The sequence below is a fragment of the Harpia harpyja genome, chromosome 8, assembly GCF_026419915.1.
Source record: "Harpia harpyja isolate bHarHar1 chromosome 8, bHarHar1 primary haplotype, whole genome shotgun sequence".
In the NCBI taxonomy this organism is placed as follows: Eukaryota; Metazoa; Chordata; class Aves; order Accipitriformes; family Accipitridae; genus Harpia; species Harpia harpyja.
The window spans coordinates 1,699,505-1,721,148 of NC_068947.1; the positions used below are offsets into that span (position 1 = coordinate 1,699,505).

Below are 21,644 nucleotides of genomic sequence, written 5' to 3' on the forward strand. Positions count from 1 at the left end.
TCTTTGACTCGGATATATACGGGGCGGGGGGAGGAGTGACAGAGGGAGAATAATTCCATAGAGTGAAGGACAAATATGTTTTGCAGTTAGAGGGATTTTGCCTGAAATTGCAGATAACGAGTGCACAAAGTGGTTGTCCTGCTCTTTTGGAAATACTGCTGTAATCCAGGCATTTGGCAATTCTTTTTTTCATTAATCCTGTACCCATTCATAAATCCAGAGCCTGCAATTAATTTTTTTTTTTTCCCCCCAGTTTCAAGTATGTTGCAATTTTTTCCCAATCTGTAGCGAAAGCTGCTTCTGGTGTTTCTTTCGCCACCCTACCCGCGGTGTTCCTCTGGGATGGGGCGTTACTTTTTTTGCAGCCATCCTGTCCACAGTAGGCATTTGCCATCTACTGCACTTAAAACATTCTGTTCTTCGCTCTGTCTTTTGGCACCGATAACCATGACATCTGCTTGTCACATATGAAGCCCAGAAGGTGCTGAAGACCCCGAAGCAGTGAGCATCCCTTACGTGAGCATCCCTTACGTGGGCAGAGGAGAATTTTCTTTGCCTCTCAGGTGGGGAAGCGGCTGGCTTGGCTCGCTCCCGGTTTCAGACTGAGGGGCATGGAGAGTTTCCAAATGCCATCTCCCACGTACAGATTGCGGGGAAAGCTGGCCTTTCCTAGTCTCCCCCCTCGTGCTCCGCTTCTCCGAGGGAGGAGGCGTGAGCGTGTACCCCAAACAGGAGCGGCTGTGGCGGGGAGCGTTGCCCGCTCTGGGCTGCCTGCGGTGTCTGTGCCCAGGAGCAGCTCTCTGGCTGGGGTGGAAGCGAGGAGGAAGTTTTCTGGTTGGTTGTCTTGCTCTTTGGCATGAGCAAAGCTTGTATTTTTATATAATTAAAGTGAATAGGCTGGTAGTTTACCAGCTCTGGATTAATAAAGCCTAGGGCAAATGCGTAAGTCATAGCACAATGTTTTAACTACCAGGAACTCGGTTGAACATTTAAGTTTGAAATATACGTAGACTCATGTGCAGTTTCAAAGGTGGTCAGTCCTTAAGAACAGTTGGCTTAAATTTAATGCATATTTAATGGTGAGCACGGAGAAAACAACCATGATTTTTTTCCTGAACATTGAACGTTTTAGTGGTCCTTTCCATCATGGTAGGTCAGGTAAAAATGTTGCAAATAATAGTTTACAATCTGAAAAGGTATTGGATAGTGCTACATAAATGCACAGCTTATATTAAACTGTAGTTTAAATTTTTTTTTTAGTGACTTTTTAAGTTCTGTGCTACGGTCCGTTGCTTGAATTTGTATTTGTTAAGGCATAAAACTGAGGGAGCTCCGGGAGGGCGTACTCTTTCTGTTCAGACTGAAAGATGAATTTGTTTGCCTGATATTTAAAGAAAAAGAAAAGCCCCAAACCTGTCATTTGTTTTTTAAGCAAGCTGTGTGTCTTCCCCTGTTGTGCAGAATTACTCCATGTATTGTGTGTATGGTTTTGCTTTTCAGTAAATGCTGGGCTTACAGAAAAAGGACTTGCCAAGGGAAGTTGTCAGTTTGCATCCTCATTCTAATTTACCAGGGTAGCATAAAAATATACTTCCTTGTCAAAGTTTCAGGTATGGTAGTTAAACCTGTAATGTTCATCTTTCCCTTAACCCCAAACTGAAAAGAGGACCGATAAGGATGCAAACTCTGTTATTTTCACTGTAGTTTTCCAATGTTAAGGAAAAACTATTTTGCCACCAATTTGGGGAAGAATATTCTACCTAGTTCCCACTATTTTTAGAACTGTATCTCCTCATGTATATCTGAGCAGCTGAACTACAAATTTTAGTTCCAATCTAGCTGTAGAGAAAGTATTTTAATACTTCGTAGTCTCTTGGAGGTGGGAGGAAAGACCGAACTGCTTGCAGAGGAGGAGCAGACTGTGGGATCAGGACCTCAGGATATGTTTCATGGAGAGGGTCATTTGAGTTTGAATTACCACAGATGTGCAGAACCTGTTCTGACACTGAATTACAGGGCGGTTTGTCGGTTCGCTTGTTTCAAAAGATAACCTGTTACACACATCAAAATAAGACCAATACCTCAGAGAGATCATGAAGTGTGCACTTGTGTTATTAGTTAGGAGATTGCAAGCACAGAAGACTGCTCTGGAGGGTAGCGCTTCTTATTCCAGAAAATCATATGAGTAAAAAAAAGAAATTAAACATTTCTCAATCAGTTGCTACTGGGCCATTGTAGTAAAAGGAATTCATTGCATAAACCCCCACCCGATTTCACATCTGTGAGCCGTTAAAAATTGTTAATGATTTGATGAACTCTGATTTGGCCCACACAAGGTAGAACTCCATGACAGAGTAGGGGAAAAAAACCCAGCTCCAGTATGTTCTACTTGCAAGAGAAACTTATCTAGAGAAGTGTTTTTTTAATGTTAAAAGCACTGACCCTTCTGAGCAGTTTCTTTTGGAGGAGCTTTCTTTACTTTTGCTGCTGTTTATTTGTTTAGTCCCACAGACGAGGTAGAGCTTGCTTTAAACTTAATGAAAAGAGTTGCTCCTTTTCTGTTAATGCACAAAATAGTCCATCTGTGTACATAACACCTCAGGGGCGTGCCGGCTGACAAAGAAGTGCAATGTATTAACTTAATGTCTTAAATGCTCTTCTAGGCCCCAGTCAAACTGGCCAGGTAGTGAGCGTATAGTGGGATCCAGACAGCATTGCCAGACTTTGTGCTTGATAAGCTCAGGTGGAAAGCATGTGGGGCAGGGGAGTTGATAAACTCAGGTGGAAAACATTCAGGGTAGGGGAGTTGATAAACTCAGGTGGAAAGCATGTGGGGCAGGGGAGTTGATAAGCTCAGGTGGAAAACATTCAGGGTAGGGGAGTGCTGCTTGAGTAGTTAGTGTCCTTGGAGGTCTGTGTTGTTTCTGGAGCACAAGATGAGGAATCTTTCAAGAAAAAAGAAAGAAAAAAGAAAAAATACATTATATAGTGTTTCCTTTAAAGAGTACGTCTAAAAGGAAGAGGAGTACCATCACACGGTTCTACTTTAAGGTCTGTAATTATTGGAACATCTGTGCCTTTACATATACTCAAAAAAAATCTTGGGGTTTTTTTGGGTGAGGAGCAGAGTTGTTGATGTGTATTGACGTCTCAAAACCCGTTTGATACACTGTGGGGCCTTATGCACCCAGAATATAATAACGAACCTGATTTTTGGGCAGAGGCCGCTGTTCTTGAAATATTCAGGACCGCTAGGTGCTTGGCAACCTTAATCGCACCCAAGGCCAGGAGCAGGGAATAATAGTACATCAAACCGAGTTATTTGCTGGGATTCCTGCGGTACGTGGGCTGTGTGACATCCTCTGATATGAGGGCACCTGGGGGTAGAAGCAGAGCAGACCTTGATGGCTAGGAAAATTTACTGCTACGTTGAGGCTGGGTGGAGGCTGGACTTGCAGGAGTATTGTGAAAGACAGAGTGCTCTTAAGAGAGCTGTGCTTTCCCCCTGAGCTTCCAGGGTGTTTCCATGCACCCCAGGCACCTGATGTTCTTTGGTACAACTTCTCCTGTCCCAAGTTAAACGGCGTTATCAGCCAGGAACGCCCGTTCCCTGCATTCCCCTCCCGTTGATGGGAGCGCAGCAGCAGCTGGCCGGCGGCTGGCGAGCAGGGCTGTCTGCTGTGGCTCTGGGGACAAAAGGTGTGGGTGAGGAATGCTGGCAGCCTTTTTTATTATTATTATTATTTCCTGTCTATGTATCTGTGCACAGTTTTGTTTACAAAAAGAATTGCTGCTCTTTTAATTAAGAAATAGAATGACATAAATCAATTACTTTAAAAGGTTGCTCTGTTTGGGGAATGAGGGCAAGTAATTGTGGCAAGCTATACTGAAAATGTCACGCGATCTATGGTTAAATTATTTTGTTCTTTCCGGGCTGTAGTTTTTATGAAATTGGTGAGTCAGGCAATTGTCAGTAATATTTTTGTTGTCTTAAATTTTTTTCTTACCCTATATGAACTACGTGCATCCATCTAGATTACATCTGAATGACAAAAATACATAGATAGCAGGAGGAGGAAGAGTAATGGCTTTATTTAGAATTAACTGTCAGTAAGTGTTTATTAAATGCATCTGTCATGTCTTATTCTGGATTTGTGTTCCTAGTCTCTTAGCCGGCAATTCATTTTTTTGATACCTGATGACGCCAAATATTTTAATGTTATTATTCTCATTCAGCAGTCTATGTAAGCAGTGTGGGACTTAAGTTCAGGAATATCAGAAGTACTTACTGCCTTCTTTTTTAGTCATTTAGCAAAAGCACATCTATGGCCTATTTTTAATACCTTTTTAGATGAAATGTTTTATGTATTGTCAAGAATATTCAATTTCTTTCAAAAAATAAATGCCATTATGCATGGGACTCTGCTTGTAAAACAGTTTGTGCAATTAATATATCAGATTGAAAATTTGGGCTAAGAAGGGCTTTGGGAGAAAATATGTACAAATATGGATAAATCAAGAAGGCTCACGTCAGATAGTTCAAGATAATGGTATCTTGTGTGTGTGTGTGAACAAGTAAAGTGGATTCAAGAAGATTTGAGAAAAATTATTTCCTTTCGCAACCTAAATTTAAATGTCTAAACGAGTTCTTATAGCACTGGGACTTGGAAATGGCCTTACTTTCAGGTGTCAGGCACAGAAGAATACCTGATTTTTATTGCTGCTTGTCTGTTTGCTAATAATGATGAGCATTGCCTAGCATGTAAGAGAGAGACAGCAGTATTTGGATGAATTGAGGGCTCCCATTGAAATGCCTTGGGAGCATGCAGGACTTGTGCTCTTTGACGTGTTCTGAAGCAATGGCGTCTAAGAAAGAGAGAAATTGAGATCTTCCCCTTGTACATCGCACTGACTGTGCATGTATTGTGTTGTTTTACCGTGAAACGTTACTTTTGGTTAAGAAGCAGTTGTAAGGCCAAAGGCAGAGTATTCATTATTTAAGTACAAAGGGAGAAAATATCAAAAATACAGTGAGGCACCCCACAAAGCAGCAGGCTGTGTTGTTTTGAGCTTAGAGTGTTCCTGTCTTCTTTTCCATGCATATGTGTGGCAACCAAATCATATTATGGATCAGTCTTGGTGGTTCTGATCGTTCAATTTCCCCTACTGTAGGGGAATGGAACTTAGCAGAATAAAAGCTTTAGTAGATCGTTGCTTTCACTGAAAGTTTAACCATTTGTGTTTTCTTTGTTGGAGGATTAGGGCAAAATTTTTAGCTCCTCACAAGCCGGTCAAGCACGTCTGAGAACCAGGCTGTGTGGCAAGGTGCGATACATGATCGATCCTGATCATCATTTTTGTTCTCTGTTCATATGTTGTAATAGAGTATATGATTGATTTGAGAAACTGGTTAGGAAGGGAAATTAATGGAAGGCATAGCTCCAAATGCTCGATTAACCTAGACCTTTAAGTGGCTTTGTTTCAGAGGCAAGAAATCAGGCGACAGGCTCTGGGAGGACGTGGTTGGGGGCTGCTGGAACTGGGGACCTGCTCCTGTGTCTTGGTCCTGGAGTATTGGATTTACAGCGTGTTTGCATGTGGCTTAGTTTTGGTGTGTAAATTCTGGAAGTTGAAGGCGTGTGAAGATTGTGCCGGTGTGTTGTAGCAGGAGCAGAGTGGGGGTGACGCTTGCCCAAGGGCCAAGCTGGGAACAGCAGGCTGGCCTGGCACTGGGGCATCCCTGCCTGCGGTACCAACGTGTTCCTCCTGTGAGTCCCTTTGGAGGTGGGGCTACACCCTAAAAGGGGTGAATGAGAACCAATAATGCAACAAAAACAGTTTTAGAGAAGCTTTATGCTATAAGCTGGGGCTCTTAGGAGACAGCTGGGGCTCAGAGTCAGATCGATCTTTTTGCCTCCATGTATCTTCAGATTTTGCAGACATTTGCATTAGCAAGTGAAAATGTTCTCACTTCCTTGCAACCTAACGAGCAGATGTCTTCAACATTAGGGATTGTTTGAAGACAACCATCAGAAAGGTGGTAGCTCTCAAGAAGCAGCTAAATTAATGCATTGAGGTTTTTGTCAAATCCTGTTACTCGGTAGCAGTCATGTTGATCCATCAGAAGGTGTTCAGCCACAAATTTTAGATGGACCACCAAATACCCGAGAGTCTTCCTTATCCCCTTGGCACAGGGATGCACACGCTGCAGAGCTTCCTCGTACCGGTCTGGCCCTCTTAGGCAAAGGTTGATGGGGAAAGAGGTGCATGACGGATTATCTCATGTTCTGCAGGGCTATTTGCTCCAGGCAACACCACAGAGTCAGCTGCATGTCATTAGAGCGATAATCAAACTGAATAGCTAGAATAGGGGTGGCCCCTGAAGCAGGACCTGGTCCTGTGCAACCCTGCACTCATCCATGTCCTGAGCACTTCTAGGATCTTTTATGGCACAACGGGCCTGTTTCTGCTCCCCGACTACTCTGTTCTGGGGAGCGCACCCAGGTCTTGATTTTAGTGGCTTTTCATGCTCAGTGAGCACTTACTTGTGTGCCGTGAGTGACTCCATACAGTTTCTGACCTGAGGTACACTGAGCTGGATCTGCTGCTGCAGTCGGGGCCCACTTTATGCATTTGCAGTGCTACCGCCTTGTTCTCTAGAGCTCCTTGCGGCTTGTTTTAGGGGCTGGCACGTCTGCGAACTTTCGGGTGGCGCAGCAGCCTATGAACCCTCTTGGAGTAGGAGAGACGCTGCGATGTGGCACTGCCGTTTTGTGTGTCGCTGCGTGGGGCACTGTGGGCAAGTGTCCCATGAAGAGACGGGTCCCTAGCTGAGGGCTTCTCCATCAGCGCCGCCTCGTCATGCAACCTACCGTGGCAGAGGTACGCTGGGAGCGAGGTTAAGAGGCACAGATAGCTAGTTGCTCCTGGATGTATGGCATTTAGCATATTCACGCTCATTATTCCCTTAGAATTTGTCTCTGGCACAAATGCTTTCCCTTGTTTCCAGTCTCTTACCGTGCTGTAATAATTAACAGCATATGTCGATATGCTGCACCCAGAGAAGGATGCAAGTCTTCCTCCCTCCCGTTGTTTCCTCCTCTCCTCTCCCCTCCCAGATGTCATGGAGGCATTGCTAACGTACCTGTTATGAGAGGCTGCCAGGCAGGCATTCGTAGCACAGTGCACTACAAGAATTCGGGGCTCTCTTTGGGGTTCAGGAACGGTTGGTGTCGTCCACAGGTGGAAAAGCCATGGCTGCCATAGCTCTCCAAATCTTAAGATTTCTGGGTAGCATTAAATTTTTTGTGATGTTGAAATACTTCTCTTAAAGATAGGGCAAGTATCCTCTGTTGGCTTGATTTTTGGTTCCAGCCCATTTTTACTTCCTGTGGCAGTACAAAACATTGCTAACATTTGTCTTCCCTTCTTCTGTCCTGTTTCTGCAGGTCTTGATGATTGCCTGCAGCAATATATAAAGAACTTTGAAAGAGAGAAGATTAGTGGCGACCAGCTACTACGCATTACTCATCAAGAACTGGAAGATCTTGGAGTCACACGAATTGGCCATCAGGAACTTATCTTGGAAGCAGTAGACTTGCTCTGCGCGCTGGTAAACTTCTTGGGGCAAAACAGGGTGTGTGGGGGGGAGTGAACAGTGTTTGCATACTCACAGTTTGTGTATTCAAATTTCCAGTCCTAAAGACTAAGTAGTTCAAGAAACTCCTGACATGTGATAGATGAACAATTTAGAATTTTAAACCAGAGGCAAGATAAAGAGCAATATCTACTGATAGGATGGTGCTTGTGAAATAAATTGGTATCAGAGAATTAAGGCTTGCATATCTGTCTTTATAGAAGAAAAGTTTATCTTTTCTATCTTCACAAAAGAACTAGAGTGGGTTTGGTTTGGAATGTAAAACAGTTATATATGTGAATGCAGTAATTGAGTGCCGGTTGCCCTTTACAAGCAAAATGTCCTGATACTAACCATGTCATTTTTCACTGATCCTTTCATGCAAATTATGTTTTAGATGATTATTCAAGCTTGCTGAAACATAGCTGCTTGTATTTCAGAGTAGAAAGGATAAAATACTGAAATAATTCTTATGTGTAAATAATACATACATCTTTGATGGCGCATACAGAGGGATTTGGTAATGGTCCTTTCAGTCAGGTCGCGTCATGCATAACTGGGATTATCCCCTCGGTGAGGGGTGTGGTGCTGACTTCACCCTTTTTACGAACTTTTTGTGCGTGCCTGTAAAGATTAGCGATAGATTGGGCACACTGTCTGCATTCTCCACTGTAGGAAGGATTGTGAACAGTTCTGCTAAGATGTACTTGACTGCCTAAAGTGGTGTTTTGTGGATTTTTAATGCATACTACTTTTCCAGGCCTCAGAAGCAGCTTTAAGCAAGCTGAATCCCAGTAGAGGCAATCAAAGATGGTACGCTGAAAGGCTCTTCAGAAAGGCTTGTGGATTCTCAGTATGCAGCAGTTTTTCTGAATATCGTGTTGTTGCATCTTTGGGAGATAGATGTGAGGGGTAACGAAGAGAAGACTGCGAAAAAAAATGAAAAATGCAGAAGAAAAAGTTAAAAAAGTGGAGAAAAGCTTTTCCATACAGGAAGACATTTGGTTTTAAACACATCTTAGATTCTCTTCTTTAGAGTAGTATTTCTAATAATGTTGCAAAGTGGTTCAGTGCAATAAGTTAACTCATCTATTTGTTTTCTAAATAATGGCAAGGATGCCATCCTAAAAAAAAAAATGCTACACGTATAGAAGGGAACATAGTTATTCACAAAGTACTTTTCTCATCAGACAGTGCAAAAGGAAACAAGAAAGTAAATACTTTAATTAAGTGAGACAAAATCTAAGTAAGGGTGAACTCTGATGACAAGCAAACAGGGAGACAGATTGCGGCTCTTTCAAAAGTAACCTATTTTCACAGAAAAAAACCTTGTTTATTAGCTGAAATTTCTTTTTTTCATGGGTATGTAATTACAGATGTTATCTTTAGACAAACAAACACAACTTGTCTTTGTAGCTCCCTTATCTTAGGCAAAAGTGTATGGAACTAAGTTGAATATAAAATAAGGAATTTGTAGCGAAGGCTAACGCTGCATCCTTAATTCATGCAGCAAGTCTCTACCTTCCTGGTCCTTGTTGCACATACAGTGTTGTCTGCTTTTCTGAGTTCGTCTTAAAGAAAACTTCATCACTGAAACACAATAGTATGCCTTCAGATCACGGCTTCTAATTTAAGCTGAGGTTTTTGCAGTCTCACAATTGGCTCCTCATGGCTCCTCAGGGATACAAAATGTGATTGTTATATTGATTTTAGTGGACTTAATTTGAATTTATTGTTCACCAATCAGATAAACCTCTTAGGAAATTTAATTCAGAGACAATCCTTTTGGCTCTACTGGTCCTAGACTTACGGGCTTTCCTTTTTTTATTGCATCAGTAAGTATCTGCCCTGGTTAGTGCTTGCCCATTCTTCCAATTAGCCTCTAATGTTGACTGTATTGTTTAGGAGAACTTTAAGCCTGTGACTGTCTAATGTAGGATAACTGCTAGTGCAGGTAGTCGCTGTGCAAGGTTTTTTTAATGAAAATTAGCTGATTATTTTTTCTGTTTCACTGGAGTTTGCCAGAGGTTTCATGATAGAATTTGGCATGAGTTACAAATGTATGATCCAACTGAGTTAACATCTATTTGGATGCTGGAGATGATGTATGGCATGATGGGGTAGGAATAGTGATGTTAATTTTGCCTTGCAAGCATAATCTCTGATTGATTTTAAACTAATCATTAAAAACCAAAAGGATTGTCACTTCTGATTCTCCTCCCTGTTCTCTCCGAGTTAGTGAGTGACCACCTAAACAGTTTTTGGCACTGAGGAGGACAGAACCAGCTCCCGCTGTTCATTCCTGGTCTCACTCTGCAGGGGAGAGTTTCGAAGACAGAGTTGCCATCAATGAGAAAAGCTTCTGCGATGTTGATAGCTGATGTGTTTTAAGAGCTGCTTTCTTCCTGCCCCCCTTCCCAGCATTTTTTGGGGGTAAACTTCTACTCGCAGTTTCTGCCCTGTCAGCTGTGGATACGGCAAATGGCAAACCAGCTGCTTGTGTTGCATGCCTGTAGTTCACAGGGCAACATTTTCTTCTTGGAGGAAAGTGAAAAGCCTGAACAAGCATATTTGGCTGGTATGGGGAGGGCGTGGGACCTCCCTAACCCAGGTGGAGGCTATTGAACAGTGCTAAGTAGACAAGCTGCTTGCTGCAATAATAGTTGGGAACCAGTTATGATTGATAGCACTATTTAAAGGATGTTCTTCGTTGATTTTTGACAGAAGGTGGGTGGGTGGCTATGGTCTCTCACAGTATTCCCCTCCTGTCATAAGCACTTGCAACGAATGGATCCTCCAGTGTTTGTTAGCTGATCAGAGAACAAATGGTGGCCTGTGCTATCCATCCTAGTAGAGTCTCGGCTGCCAGCCTGGCATACTGTGCTCTTGACAGGAGAGCAAGCATCCTGGGGGTGAGATTCACAGGTTTTCTTTTCCTACGGTGCTTCTGAGAAAGAGGAGTAAAGATTTTGCCCAGCTGCTACTGCCGTTTCGGGTCACGCTTGCTGATGACGGTGGGGGTGTACGTACCGCATACCATCACTGAAGCTGAACGTGCTCCGGGAGAGAGCAGGCAATGTAACTAATGTGGTTTGTCTCTTCCCTCTCAGTCTGTGAAGGTGGGAGCATGTTCAACAGATTATCTTGCCTCGGTGCAGTTTTGTGTGTTATAAAATCCGTATGTCAGAAAGGGCAAGATGAATGAAATGTTCTCTGTGCTTAAAAGAAAGAAGTAGTGAGGTCTGTGATGGCATTTTGTCGCTGCGAAGAGTTTGTTGCCTGGTTTTTCGATCGGTCCTTGAGAAACCACCATGACAGATATATGCCTGTAGAGTTGTTCTATTTCCAGCAAGGTATGACTCTTGTCCTTCCCTTTCTGTTCACACTAGAACATGAAACTGAGATCGCACTGGTGGCACCAACAGGTAGATTCCTGCTTGATGTGGATGTGCATGTTTAGTCATACTGACAAAATGTCAATTATTTTTTTGAGATCTCAAAACTGGTTGAAAAATGGTAAACTAAGAAGCTGCATGTCCAGCTCTAGAGATACAGGAGAAACTGTACTGAGTTAGGTACCATGGTATTTTTGCTCCAGGCTACTCCCACATAATAAAACATACGCTTGTTCATCAGTTATAAAAATTACCACCCAGATCTAGCCTCTGCATGAACCTTTTCAGTATGTGTGGGGTGGTAAAGCTAGTCTAAAGCTGCTTTACATTTCATCAGTGAAAAAACAACAGTGTAGCAGACCTTCATCCACACCTAAAATGCGGTGAGCCTTGTTTCCTCATTGGTTACTTTAAGAACTGGATGTGAATGAACAATGGCAACAGAAAGTAAATTGAGGGAAGATGGAGGTGATGCTTAGGAAAAGAAAAATGCATAGTGAAAAACAGATTACTTAGATAATGCGATCAGATCACTGTGTCAGTCTTCAGGTTTGGAGCGTGTCTGGAGGTCTTGTAGCTCCTGAAGTACCTAACTGTGCTGCAGAAAGCAAAGAAATGCACGTAATTCTTTTTCCATCATCTGTTCGTCAGGAGATGGAATTTCATTTATCAAAACTGGGTATGACCGTATTTTGCTGAGTGTCTATGGACTCTAAATTTTATGTCTCCTTGGTATAATATTTTTCCCAGAAAATGCTACCCTTTGCCTCACTGCCTGGAGAATACAAAGACTGAAGGCTGCACAGCCAAAGATTTCTTCTTCCATCTTTAAGAAAATAATGTAGTTTACCTGACATAGCACCACAATGCCTTGATGCATGAGAATTTTTTTTGCTTTACTTCTCCAAAACACGATGTACATTTTGTTTGCATGAAGATTAAATTAGTTTTTTTTGATTTTGAACATTTTCAAATATTTTTTAAAAGGAGACCTTAAAGTAGGAATTATTTTGTTCTGGGAAGATAAGAAAATTTAGAATACTTCACAAATAACATTTGGATGCTTTAAAATTTTCCTGAAACAAAGAACTTATTAAAGTCCATGTGAAATTGCAGAATACTTCTTCAGGGAATCTACATTTGTGTAGAATAGAGTTTGGTTAAAAAACAAAACAGTTTTTGCTTCATACAGCATACTGGTTTCATGCTAGTTATTTAAATCTGCTATGGGTACACAGGAATTTATTATACACTATGTATTTGAATCTGTAAATCTAGAAGATTGCAGCAGATGAAATAGCATTATTATTTGGCAGAGAAAACATTGGTGTGCACTAACAGCATGAAAATTACTTATCATTTACCACTAACACAAAACATTTATATGCAAATGAATGTAAAAAATAGACCTACTTTACCCATGAATGATTTGATTCCTCTTAAGAGTTATGCCTTTTATCTTAATTTCATCTTCTTGCCATTTCTCACACAGAAATCCTTTCCTTTGCCCTTATCACTAGTCAGATCTTAAAACTACTTTTGTCAGTAATAGTGAATATTAGACTTAATCACGGTAGTGCTAAATGAGGAAGGCTTCATTTTGGAATGGAGATTTGTACGTGGTGGAGTTGGGATTTATTGTTAATATTCTGCATGCTCATAGCAGAAAAATTACTTACCCTTTTTACTATTGCCCTTTGCAAGTTAAAGTTCTGCTTATTTATCATCTGCTTTCCTGTCTTCAGCCTGAGCTAACTTAACTGCAGAGAAGGAAATCCTGAAGTCCATCACCAGATCAATAAAGCTAAGGAGTTAAAGCGTTTCTGATAGCTCATATAGATTGCATTGAAAATGTCTGTTGCTGCTGTTAGTAGATCTTTTACACAGAACTGCAGTAAACCCTCTGGTATGCCAAGGGCAGTAAATATGTCTGTATGCAAAGGGTGAATGTCCTTCCTCTCACCTGCCTCAAGAATCAGTTATGGATCCTAAATACTTTTCTTAGTTGCTTTTTACTTTGGGCCGTTCGGAGTTTTGGGCAAGTACGAAATACATGCCCGGGTACACAGTCATAGCATGGTTTGGGTTGGAAGGGGCCTTTAAAGGTCCAACCCACTAGTTAAAAGCAGAGTGGATAAAAGGGGCTGTTACAATGTGAAATGTTTTAAAGAGGTAGTGAGTGTGTTCATAACAATCTACTTACTTCCTTTTGGGTTTTTTTTTTTTTTTTTTTTTTTTTTAAACTGCTGGGTAGTTGTTTAAGACTTTGTGAAATGCATGTAACTGAATATGTAACTGATAGTTTGAATTCTGGAGAAACAAGAGCACTTGGCTGGCTAGGGACAAAATTTTATGAGAAGGCAGAAAAGCAAAACATTAATGAGCACTTGGTCTTGCAGAGTCTGCTGGTTGAATAAGAGTAAGAAGAATAGTTTAGTTAATTGCTCTATTAGTGCTACAAAGCATGACCAGGGCTTGGCTTTTTGATGCGTTGCTTGCTTGTGCTGTAGAAAAAGAAGGGCATTTTTCAGGAAAGGGGATGATGATGATGATGACTATGAATCTTTCCCGGGTTTTGCAGGGTTATAAGTATCATGCACCTGAGGTTTTTTTCTGACTGTAAACATTTAGGGCAAATATTTATACTCTTTGAGACCATTTGTCTTTTAATCAGTATATGTTTAATAATTGCAGTAAATGATAAGTGTCATGTGAGCTATCTGGCTTTTTCTCCTTATCTGCTTATTCTGTGTTTATGAAACAGATGTGTAAGGATCATGTGTTGTGCACTTCTAAATTACCCCATATGTCAGTGCTATTTGAAAGAAAGATAACCTTAGAGTTGGCATTTCGTGGCACTGGAAGAAGGGCCGTTAGAAATACATGTCGTAGGCAGATCTGATGAGGTATAAAGTTACATAAAGCACCTTGCATATGACAGGCTGTGTTCTGTTGCTTGCAACTTTGGGATGGTAAGCTATCTGCCTCATACTTTGTGGGATGTGATCAGCCAGTGTTTTGGAGAATGAGGTTCAGGTGCATTTTGTTCCTTGTTTTTAAAAACAACTTTGGACACAAAGACTGGAATTTTTCTTGGTGAATTCTTGCTCCCCCCCCCAAATTTTGAGGTGTGGTTTTGAAATCGCTGCCACATGCCGTGGTATCCGTGTGATGCCGTTTTGATCGTTCATTTAAAAATTTACCCAGGCTTCCTGAGAACTGAGGGCTGTCATGAACTTTACTGTTTCCAGGTTGCTTGTTTAAAAGCAATAAATAATACATACAGAAATTATGCTCAAGGATTAAATATGGAAGATGAAAGCACTGAAAAATAGCGAGGAGCAGAATTAAGCTTGCCTGAGGTTATCCTAAGTCCGTTTCTTAGCAGTCATATGCTATTCTTACCTAAACCTCCTGCATTCAGTCTGTGAATACGTAGAAAAAGACTTTTGAAAAAGTTGCATTAGAGAGAAAACTTGAGTTCACCCCTGTGATTGTTATCCATATTACTGAGAGATACCAGGCATAACTGAGAAGTTACATTTCTTTACACGTAATTTATTATACACTGCACACAATTTATTACACAGTACAGCTATCTAGACTATAGTGTTTGTCTTTTCAAAAGGTTGCCATTTTTTCCTTCTTTTAAAAATAATGTTTGTGTGTTTGAGGACAAACATTTGCCAAAGGAAAAAAACCTTTATGTTCTGTAGTTTATTCAGTCATGGTTGCCTTCTCCAGAGGGGCAGCAGAAATTAATCAATGTAAGCACTGTTATCTGCTCTGCCTGCCTGGAGAAACTGTTTTTATTTTCCTTTTTGCCCCCAAGCACCAGTGTTACAGTAGTATCTTCAGTTCCCATCTTGTGTCTCTTTGGTAAGAGTTAGCACTGGTTGCTGCATGCCTTTTGCTCCACGTGGTTTCTAGCAGCTTTCTGGGCTGAAGAGAAGCAGCAATTCTTTAGGGAGGTAGGCGGAGGGGCCATATGCTCATTTCTCTATCTTGGATTATTGTAGGAGTCAAATGATGTCATTGAACTTGATGTGGCCTTTGTGCTTAGAGATGTAGAGGCATTTGTGGCTGCACAAGAGCTGTGATGAAGGCATCTGTTCTAAGGGGTTTCTGGATTTGTTAATGGGACTGTGGCTATGTCTGTATTGCATATTGAGGTGTGTTTAGATCCAGACTTCTTTTGGTGGCTGAGCTTGGCTTTTTTAGTTAGCTGAGATGTCTTTGCATTTGCAACGGGCAGCATAAAAATACCCTAACCTAAAGGTCTCAGCAGCTTCTAGACACCCTGTCTGAGCCCGCAGAGACAGTTAGCACTATATGAGTTAGGAACACTTTACTTTTTAACCTGTGCTAGCAGTGTGATGTGCCTTTCCCTGCCAGCAAGCGTTAAGTGAATTTAACACAGGAAAGAGATTAAATGAGCTTTGATTTTTTTTTTTTTTTTTTTTTTTTTTAAATTGAGGGGAGGTGGGGGAACAACTGATGAACATTGATCAAGCTAATCCAAGAAAATTTCACTTTACTTCCAAAGTTTGGTTACTGAACTCTCTTCCTACCCTGTGGTGCTGGTGTAAGGGTGGGCTGGCAGAGGGTCTAGGTTGGCTTTCCTCACCAAAAAAAAGCAAAACTCATCAGTGATGATTAGAGCTGCTGCTTGTCAGTGTGTGAAGAAAAGAGCTACAATTCATCACTCACACTGTCATGTGAAGCCACAGAAAAGTAATTAGCAGGTAAAATGTCTATTAATAGCTCCCACCACCTTTAGTTCAAACACCTGCTGAGAAGCTATTACTCTGTGTAGCTTAGCTTCATCAAGTTCTTGTTCTGTGATTGCCAGAAGTGACTGCATTAGAGCCATTTCTGTTGAGGCGGGGTGTCTCTGAAGAGACTCTTGCTCCATGGCCTCTTGTTGAGAAAGCAGATGCGTAGACTTGCTTCACTTCTCGTAATCTCTACAAGCATGCAGAGATTTCATTGTGGTTCTTTTAGAGACTGTGAATTTATTTTGGCTAATGAAAGCATAACTTGTGTTAGCGCCGGCTAAATGCAGAGTAGGGGAAAACAAAGAATTGTCTCCTTTGCCTGCAATTATCTTCTTACGGTGCTTGAAAATAAACGCAGTGCATTTCTAAGAAAACCGTATTGTTAATAGTATATTATCGCATATAAAGTATGATTAAACTTGGCGGTTATTATTTGAGCAAGCTTTTTTCCAGTATTAGAACGTGCAACTCTTTGTTCGTTTTTAATGTGGGCCAGAAATATTAGTGATAAACAAAGTGGGGATTTTGTTAGCTTGGCTGCTGTTTTAGGATCCTTCTACTTGAAGGCTTCAATAAACACAGTTGCCCAAAAATATGTTCTGCCTGAAATTTATCTCTGTATTTTCCATCCCTGGCTTTATCTGTCTCCTATTACAGGTGGAGGCTTTACCAAAATCAGTGTCATTCCTCATGTAGGACTGAATTTTTTTATTATGGAGCTTAAGTGTTACAGTTGTCCCTCAGTTTTTTATGTTAAAGGACACACACACATTTGGTGAATATGTGTGAAAATAAACTTTGTATCTGTTAACGCTGTCTCTTCCTTTCCACATATCTGACGGTGAAAAAAGACATCTGAAAAAGAGTGCATCTGTAGGTGGCTGTCACTTGAAATGTTAACCAGAGGCCCCCAAGCTTTTATCGGAGCTGATTTTCTAAAGAAGCACATCCGTAAATGCAGCCTATTTTCCTGCCATAGAATAAATTTTTGAGTATCGTTTTGCTGGGTCCGCAGCGTTCAATATTGCAGGTTTTCTTTTTGCTGGTGCTTCACTTTCTGGTGGGACTGGAGCCCCGCACGTCGCCTGCCGGGGTTCCCGCTGTGGTGGGCACGGCACACCAGTGCAGACTGGTCCCAACGCCCGCCTCTCTAAGCGGGTGAGGTACAGACAAGGTGACGAAGCGAGGGATGGAGGAAGAGAGCGGGATGAAATAATTTGGGGTTATCGAGGAGGAGCGTTGGGATCCAATGGTCTCCCGGGCTCCTTCCCCGTGCCCCCCCCGCTGCCTCAGTTTACCTCACATGGTTTGAAGGCGAAGCACGGTATTTGGATAATCTCCCTCGGCTTCTTAAGAACAGCCCCTTGAATTACCAAATACAGCGTTTCGGCGCATCAGAAGGAAGGAAACCCTGCGAGGAGCCCCTGTGGCCAGCCTGTGGTTTGCGGTCGTTCCCCCCGTGTTTGGGGGAGGCGAGCGCCGTGTTGTGTGCGGGCCGTGGGGCTCGCTTGTGGTGGGGCTTTGGTTTGGCTGATCTGTAAGACGTTTTGTGTGATGTGTCTTTCATCCAGAATATCTTTCATTTGTTTTTTTCCCCCGTTAATTTTGCCAAAATGAGCTAGATGCTCAAGAAGCAGGACGCAGTAAGAACAAATCTGTTGGTTCTTTTTCCAACTTACTCCTACCCACTCCTTGATCTCCATCGTGCTGTCTCAGCCACAGCAACCGCAGGAAACCGCAGCAAAAAACAAATTTATTTTTATCTGATGTTTATCTCTTTAATTTGGACTGATTTAGTAAGTTATTAGTTAGGAGCCGTTTGGCTGCATAATAAAGTATGTTTTACTTTTCCATCCCCGTTTATTTTTTTCATCTTGTAATTTTTTATTTATAACCTAACTCTATCTGTAGTATAATTGCTATCGAATATTTACATGGTGGAAAAGTCGCTGCCCAGACATACAATTTGTCTAATTGGGAACGGAACATGGTGGCAGAGGATGGCGCCTGTGCAAAAACTGCAGCTGAGAAACATGCCCACAAAGCCTTCCTTGCCCAAAACATGGATGGTCACAGAAGTTAAAGTAGCGGTTTTTAAAGTGCAACCTTAGTGTATGGTCACTTCTCTTTTAAGCCGATCCCCAAAGTGCATCCTCTCCTGCGGAAAGGTGGCTGTTGTTTTAGCAGCTCCTTCACAACGTGTTTTTGGTTTTCAAGCGCGAAGAGGGGCCGGCTGGCCGGCGGCAGGCAAGCTGTGTGCTGAAGTCTCTCCTTTCTGTGATGCTCTCCCATTTGCTTGGGAGTGGATGTTATGGGAGGGCTGGGGGCTCACCAGGGCTAGCTTCAGTGTAATGTTCCTGCAGTCCCTGTGTAATTAAAGAGGAGATTAAGTTCATTTAGTAGGTGGTTTGGATTAGGAGCATGACAAGTGCTGTAAATAACCACCCCCTGCCCCAGCCATTTCCTATAGAAAAAAGACTGAGGTAAATAGCTTCAGTGGTATTATGTTAGCATTGGCAAATACATCCTGCATTCAGCTGTGTGGCCCCCAACATAAGAAGGACGTGGACCTGTTGGAGCAAGTCCAGAGGAATGCCGTGAAGGGCTGGAGCACCTCTCCTACGAAAATAGGCTGAGAGAGTTGGGTTCAGCCTGGAGAAGAGAAGGCTCCGGGGAGACCTTAAGCAGCCTTCCAGTTTACAAGGGCATTTAGTGATAGGACCGGGGTAATGGCTTTAACTGAAAGAGGGGAGATTTAGATTAGATGTAAGGAAGAAGTTCTTCACTGTGAGGGTGGTGAGGCACTGGAGCAGGTTGCCCAGAGAAGCTGTGGCTGCCCCATCGCTGGCAGTGTTCAAGGCCAGGTTGGATGGGGCTTGGAGCAACCTGGTCTAGGGGAAGGTGTCCCTGCCCATGGCAGCGGGGTTGGAACGAGATGATCTTTAAGGTCCCTTCCAACCCAAACCGTTCTATGATTCTATCCCTTCTCCCATCTCCTCCTTGTGGACGTGTTAGCATGGGGACCAAACCGGGGGCCTGGGAGGAGAGCTGGTGAGGACAGGGTGTGTCGTTAGGAAGTAGATTTTTCTGTATGCAGCTTTCTGCATCCTACTCTGTCATCATTTGTGGTAGGAAAGTAAGTAGCCCTTTCCATCGTCAACTGAACAAGTTGTGAGCACCCCGTGTTAGAACCCTGTGATGTGGTTAAGGTGAGGAGCCCCTTCAGAAGCCCCATCTTTCTCTTACAGGAATAATAAGCTCAAGTCTATGCAATTGCTTGGTCCTTTACAAAGGCAAAAGAAGATCTCTTTTGAAATAACTCATTCTTTGCATTTGTGGGGAAAACAAATCTATTACAGAAATAACAAATCACTGATGGTACTATATTATATTGTAATTGAACATTAAATTAGGGCATTCTCCAGTGTTGTTTCAGCAACACTTGTATACTTGAAGGATTTTCAAGTACTATTTGTTAATATTTCTGCATAATTATTTCTATCTGCTGCACAGCTGAGGAATGCAATTTAAGTTTAAGGGATTGACTCTTAAATGGAAGCAAAGTTTACAACTTGACTTTAGAAGGGCAACTTAGACATTGAGCAGAGTAGCACTGTGTTCTCTGGTCTGTGATTCTGGTGGTCCTTTACTGCTAACAAGAATAAAAATAACGTAACGAACATGCTTCCTCCACTGAAACCAACAAAAGAATTTGGTGTCACACTGTGTCCATACTGCATACTTCCGCTAGTTGCAAGCCCTCTTGCCTAACGTGATCTTAGGAATCGGTGTGAGTACGGACACGAGGGACTGATCCCTAACCGTCAGATCTACCGAGAGAACCATCTGATCTACTGAGAGTGATGCACTGCTTTGAAAATCAATCTTCCAGACTAGGTTTTTTCTTCATTTTGAGATTTTTTTTCTCAGTGCACTTAAAACCAGCTAGAAGATCACTCATAATTTTTCTCTTCTTTTGTTCTATTTTTATACACTTCAGAAACAGAACATGCCATACATTTAAAAACTAATGAGTGGGTGTATTTCTACCTTAATTATTAGGAATGGTTAAGTTTTGAAGCAGAAGAACAGTCTTGCTGTTCTCGGTACTTCATGTTCAGCTGCAAAGCTAACTTTCTTTTCTTTGTCTTTTTTTCGATGCAGAACTATGGTTTGGAAACAGAAAATCTAAAAACCCTTTCTCACAAACTGAATGCATCTGCCAAAAATCTGCAGAACTTCATCACTGGGAGGAGGAGGAGTGGTCACTATGATGGAAGGACCAGCCGCAAATTACCGAATGATTTTCTGACATCGGTAGTGGATCTGATTGGAGCAGCTAAAAGTCTGCTGGCTTGGTTGGACAGGTAAAATCTCCCAAATGTGTCACAGGTAACCAGATCATGCACACACACAAACCCCAACTTCTTTAGAAAATGTAACATAGACGTGGAAATGGAAGCAGAATTCATTTACAAATTCTGAGTGGATATTTGTAGCAATTTTTTCTTATTAAGTCAGCATGCAATTCAGATAGCATTTCAGTACAATATTTCTAAATGCACTGCAACCCTACACATATCTGGAAATACAATATAGCAACAGCATGACATCATAAGCTTATATATGTATTTTATTATTAATATGGAACAACACTTTGACCTGCATAACTCGGGTTCATTGCTCTGATAGTATCAAATTCACAAAACTGTGATCATACTTTTCATTATATAGGTGTCAGTGTATACTTCCAGTGTGTGTGTGTCTAAACATCCATGTTGTGTTTTAGTTTTTTTAAATGTCAGTGAAATACCTCTGAAACTGTAGATGGAATTGGAACTATCTTATACTTTTACCTCTATTACCTAGGAATTGTGTGGGACCAGGACTTAAGTGCTCTGCTTTACTATATGTGTAGTGACATTTATAAAATGCATCACAGTGCTTTTTTTAATCAGCAAAAATAAAATGCTTATCTTGATTTAAAGGCATATCTTATTTTGTATCCAGCAGCTGAAGTTTTGTTCAGAGCATGATCTTTGTGTAATTCTTAAAATCCAACAGAATTATTTGGATTTACTGCTGTGGGTTTTGTTGTGTTTCATTTTCCTGAGGAAAACTGGCTTTTGTCCCATAAATGATTTCCATATGAAAGGTTTAGGTGAGGCATCAATCTTTTCCATTTCTTAGGCTGAACTGCAAACTCTTTCTTTTGTTCAGCAGATTGCAGCTACCACTGCTGCTTCTTTTCTCCTCCCTTTCTAGGCTTTCCCCAAGTTTCAAAACCGGCCTACCTAAAGTTGGGCTCCTGAATTTCTATTTAGATGTTTAACATTTGATGCTCACAGAAGCAATACAATCTCATGGAAAGAGTTTAGTATTAAGACTTGAAAAATGGGGAATATATTTTTAGCTCTGCCTCTAGCCTATTGTTGTTACTTGGAAGACCTGTAGGCTTCACTTTTTCTCCCTGCGAATCATTTTTGGCAGAGAACAGCATATCATTCTGGGCTTTAAAACAGAAGGAGCAGTAGAAAACCATGTTCTTTTGCATAGGCAGATCAGTGTTCACCACTTCTTTCTATTTGGAAATAACCTTGATTGTTTTCTCATCGGAATTGTGGCTAATGGATAAAGACTGTTAGTTACAAAGATGAATTTTTTTTTTTTTTTCCCATAAAATAGTCTGGTATTAAAAAGTAAACTTTCACATATATATACGTTTAAAACATTGAAAAACAATGTGTTTTTGGCATCTCAATATGAATTTAGTGTTTGAACTTCAGGAAGAAAGTAGTTGTTGATGCTAGGAAACATCTGCATCTGAGCACTAAT

General features: G+C 41.5%; 1 protein-coding gene across 7 annotated transcripts in view; it reads left to right on the forward strand.

Annotated features, from left to right (window-relative positions):
* Window positions 1-21,644, forward strand: part of CNKSR2 (connector enhancer of kinase suppressor of Ras 2) — a 216,179-nt gene that overhangs the window by 28,712 nt on the left and 165,823 nt on the right. For all 7 annotated transcript variants that reach the window (XM_052793909.1, XM_052793910.1, XM_052793911.1 and 4 more), the window contains exons 2-3: window positions 7,449-7,612; window positions 19,974-20,176. In XM_052793909.1, the coding sequence (XP_052649869.1) occupies window positions 7,449-7,612; window positions 19,974-20,176 (367 nt within the window). The remainder of the gene's footprint in view (window positions 1-7,448; window positions 7,613-19,973; window positions 20,177-21,644) is intronic.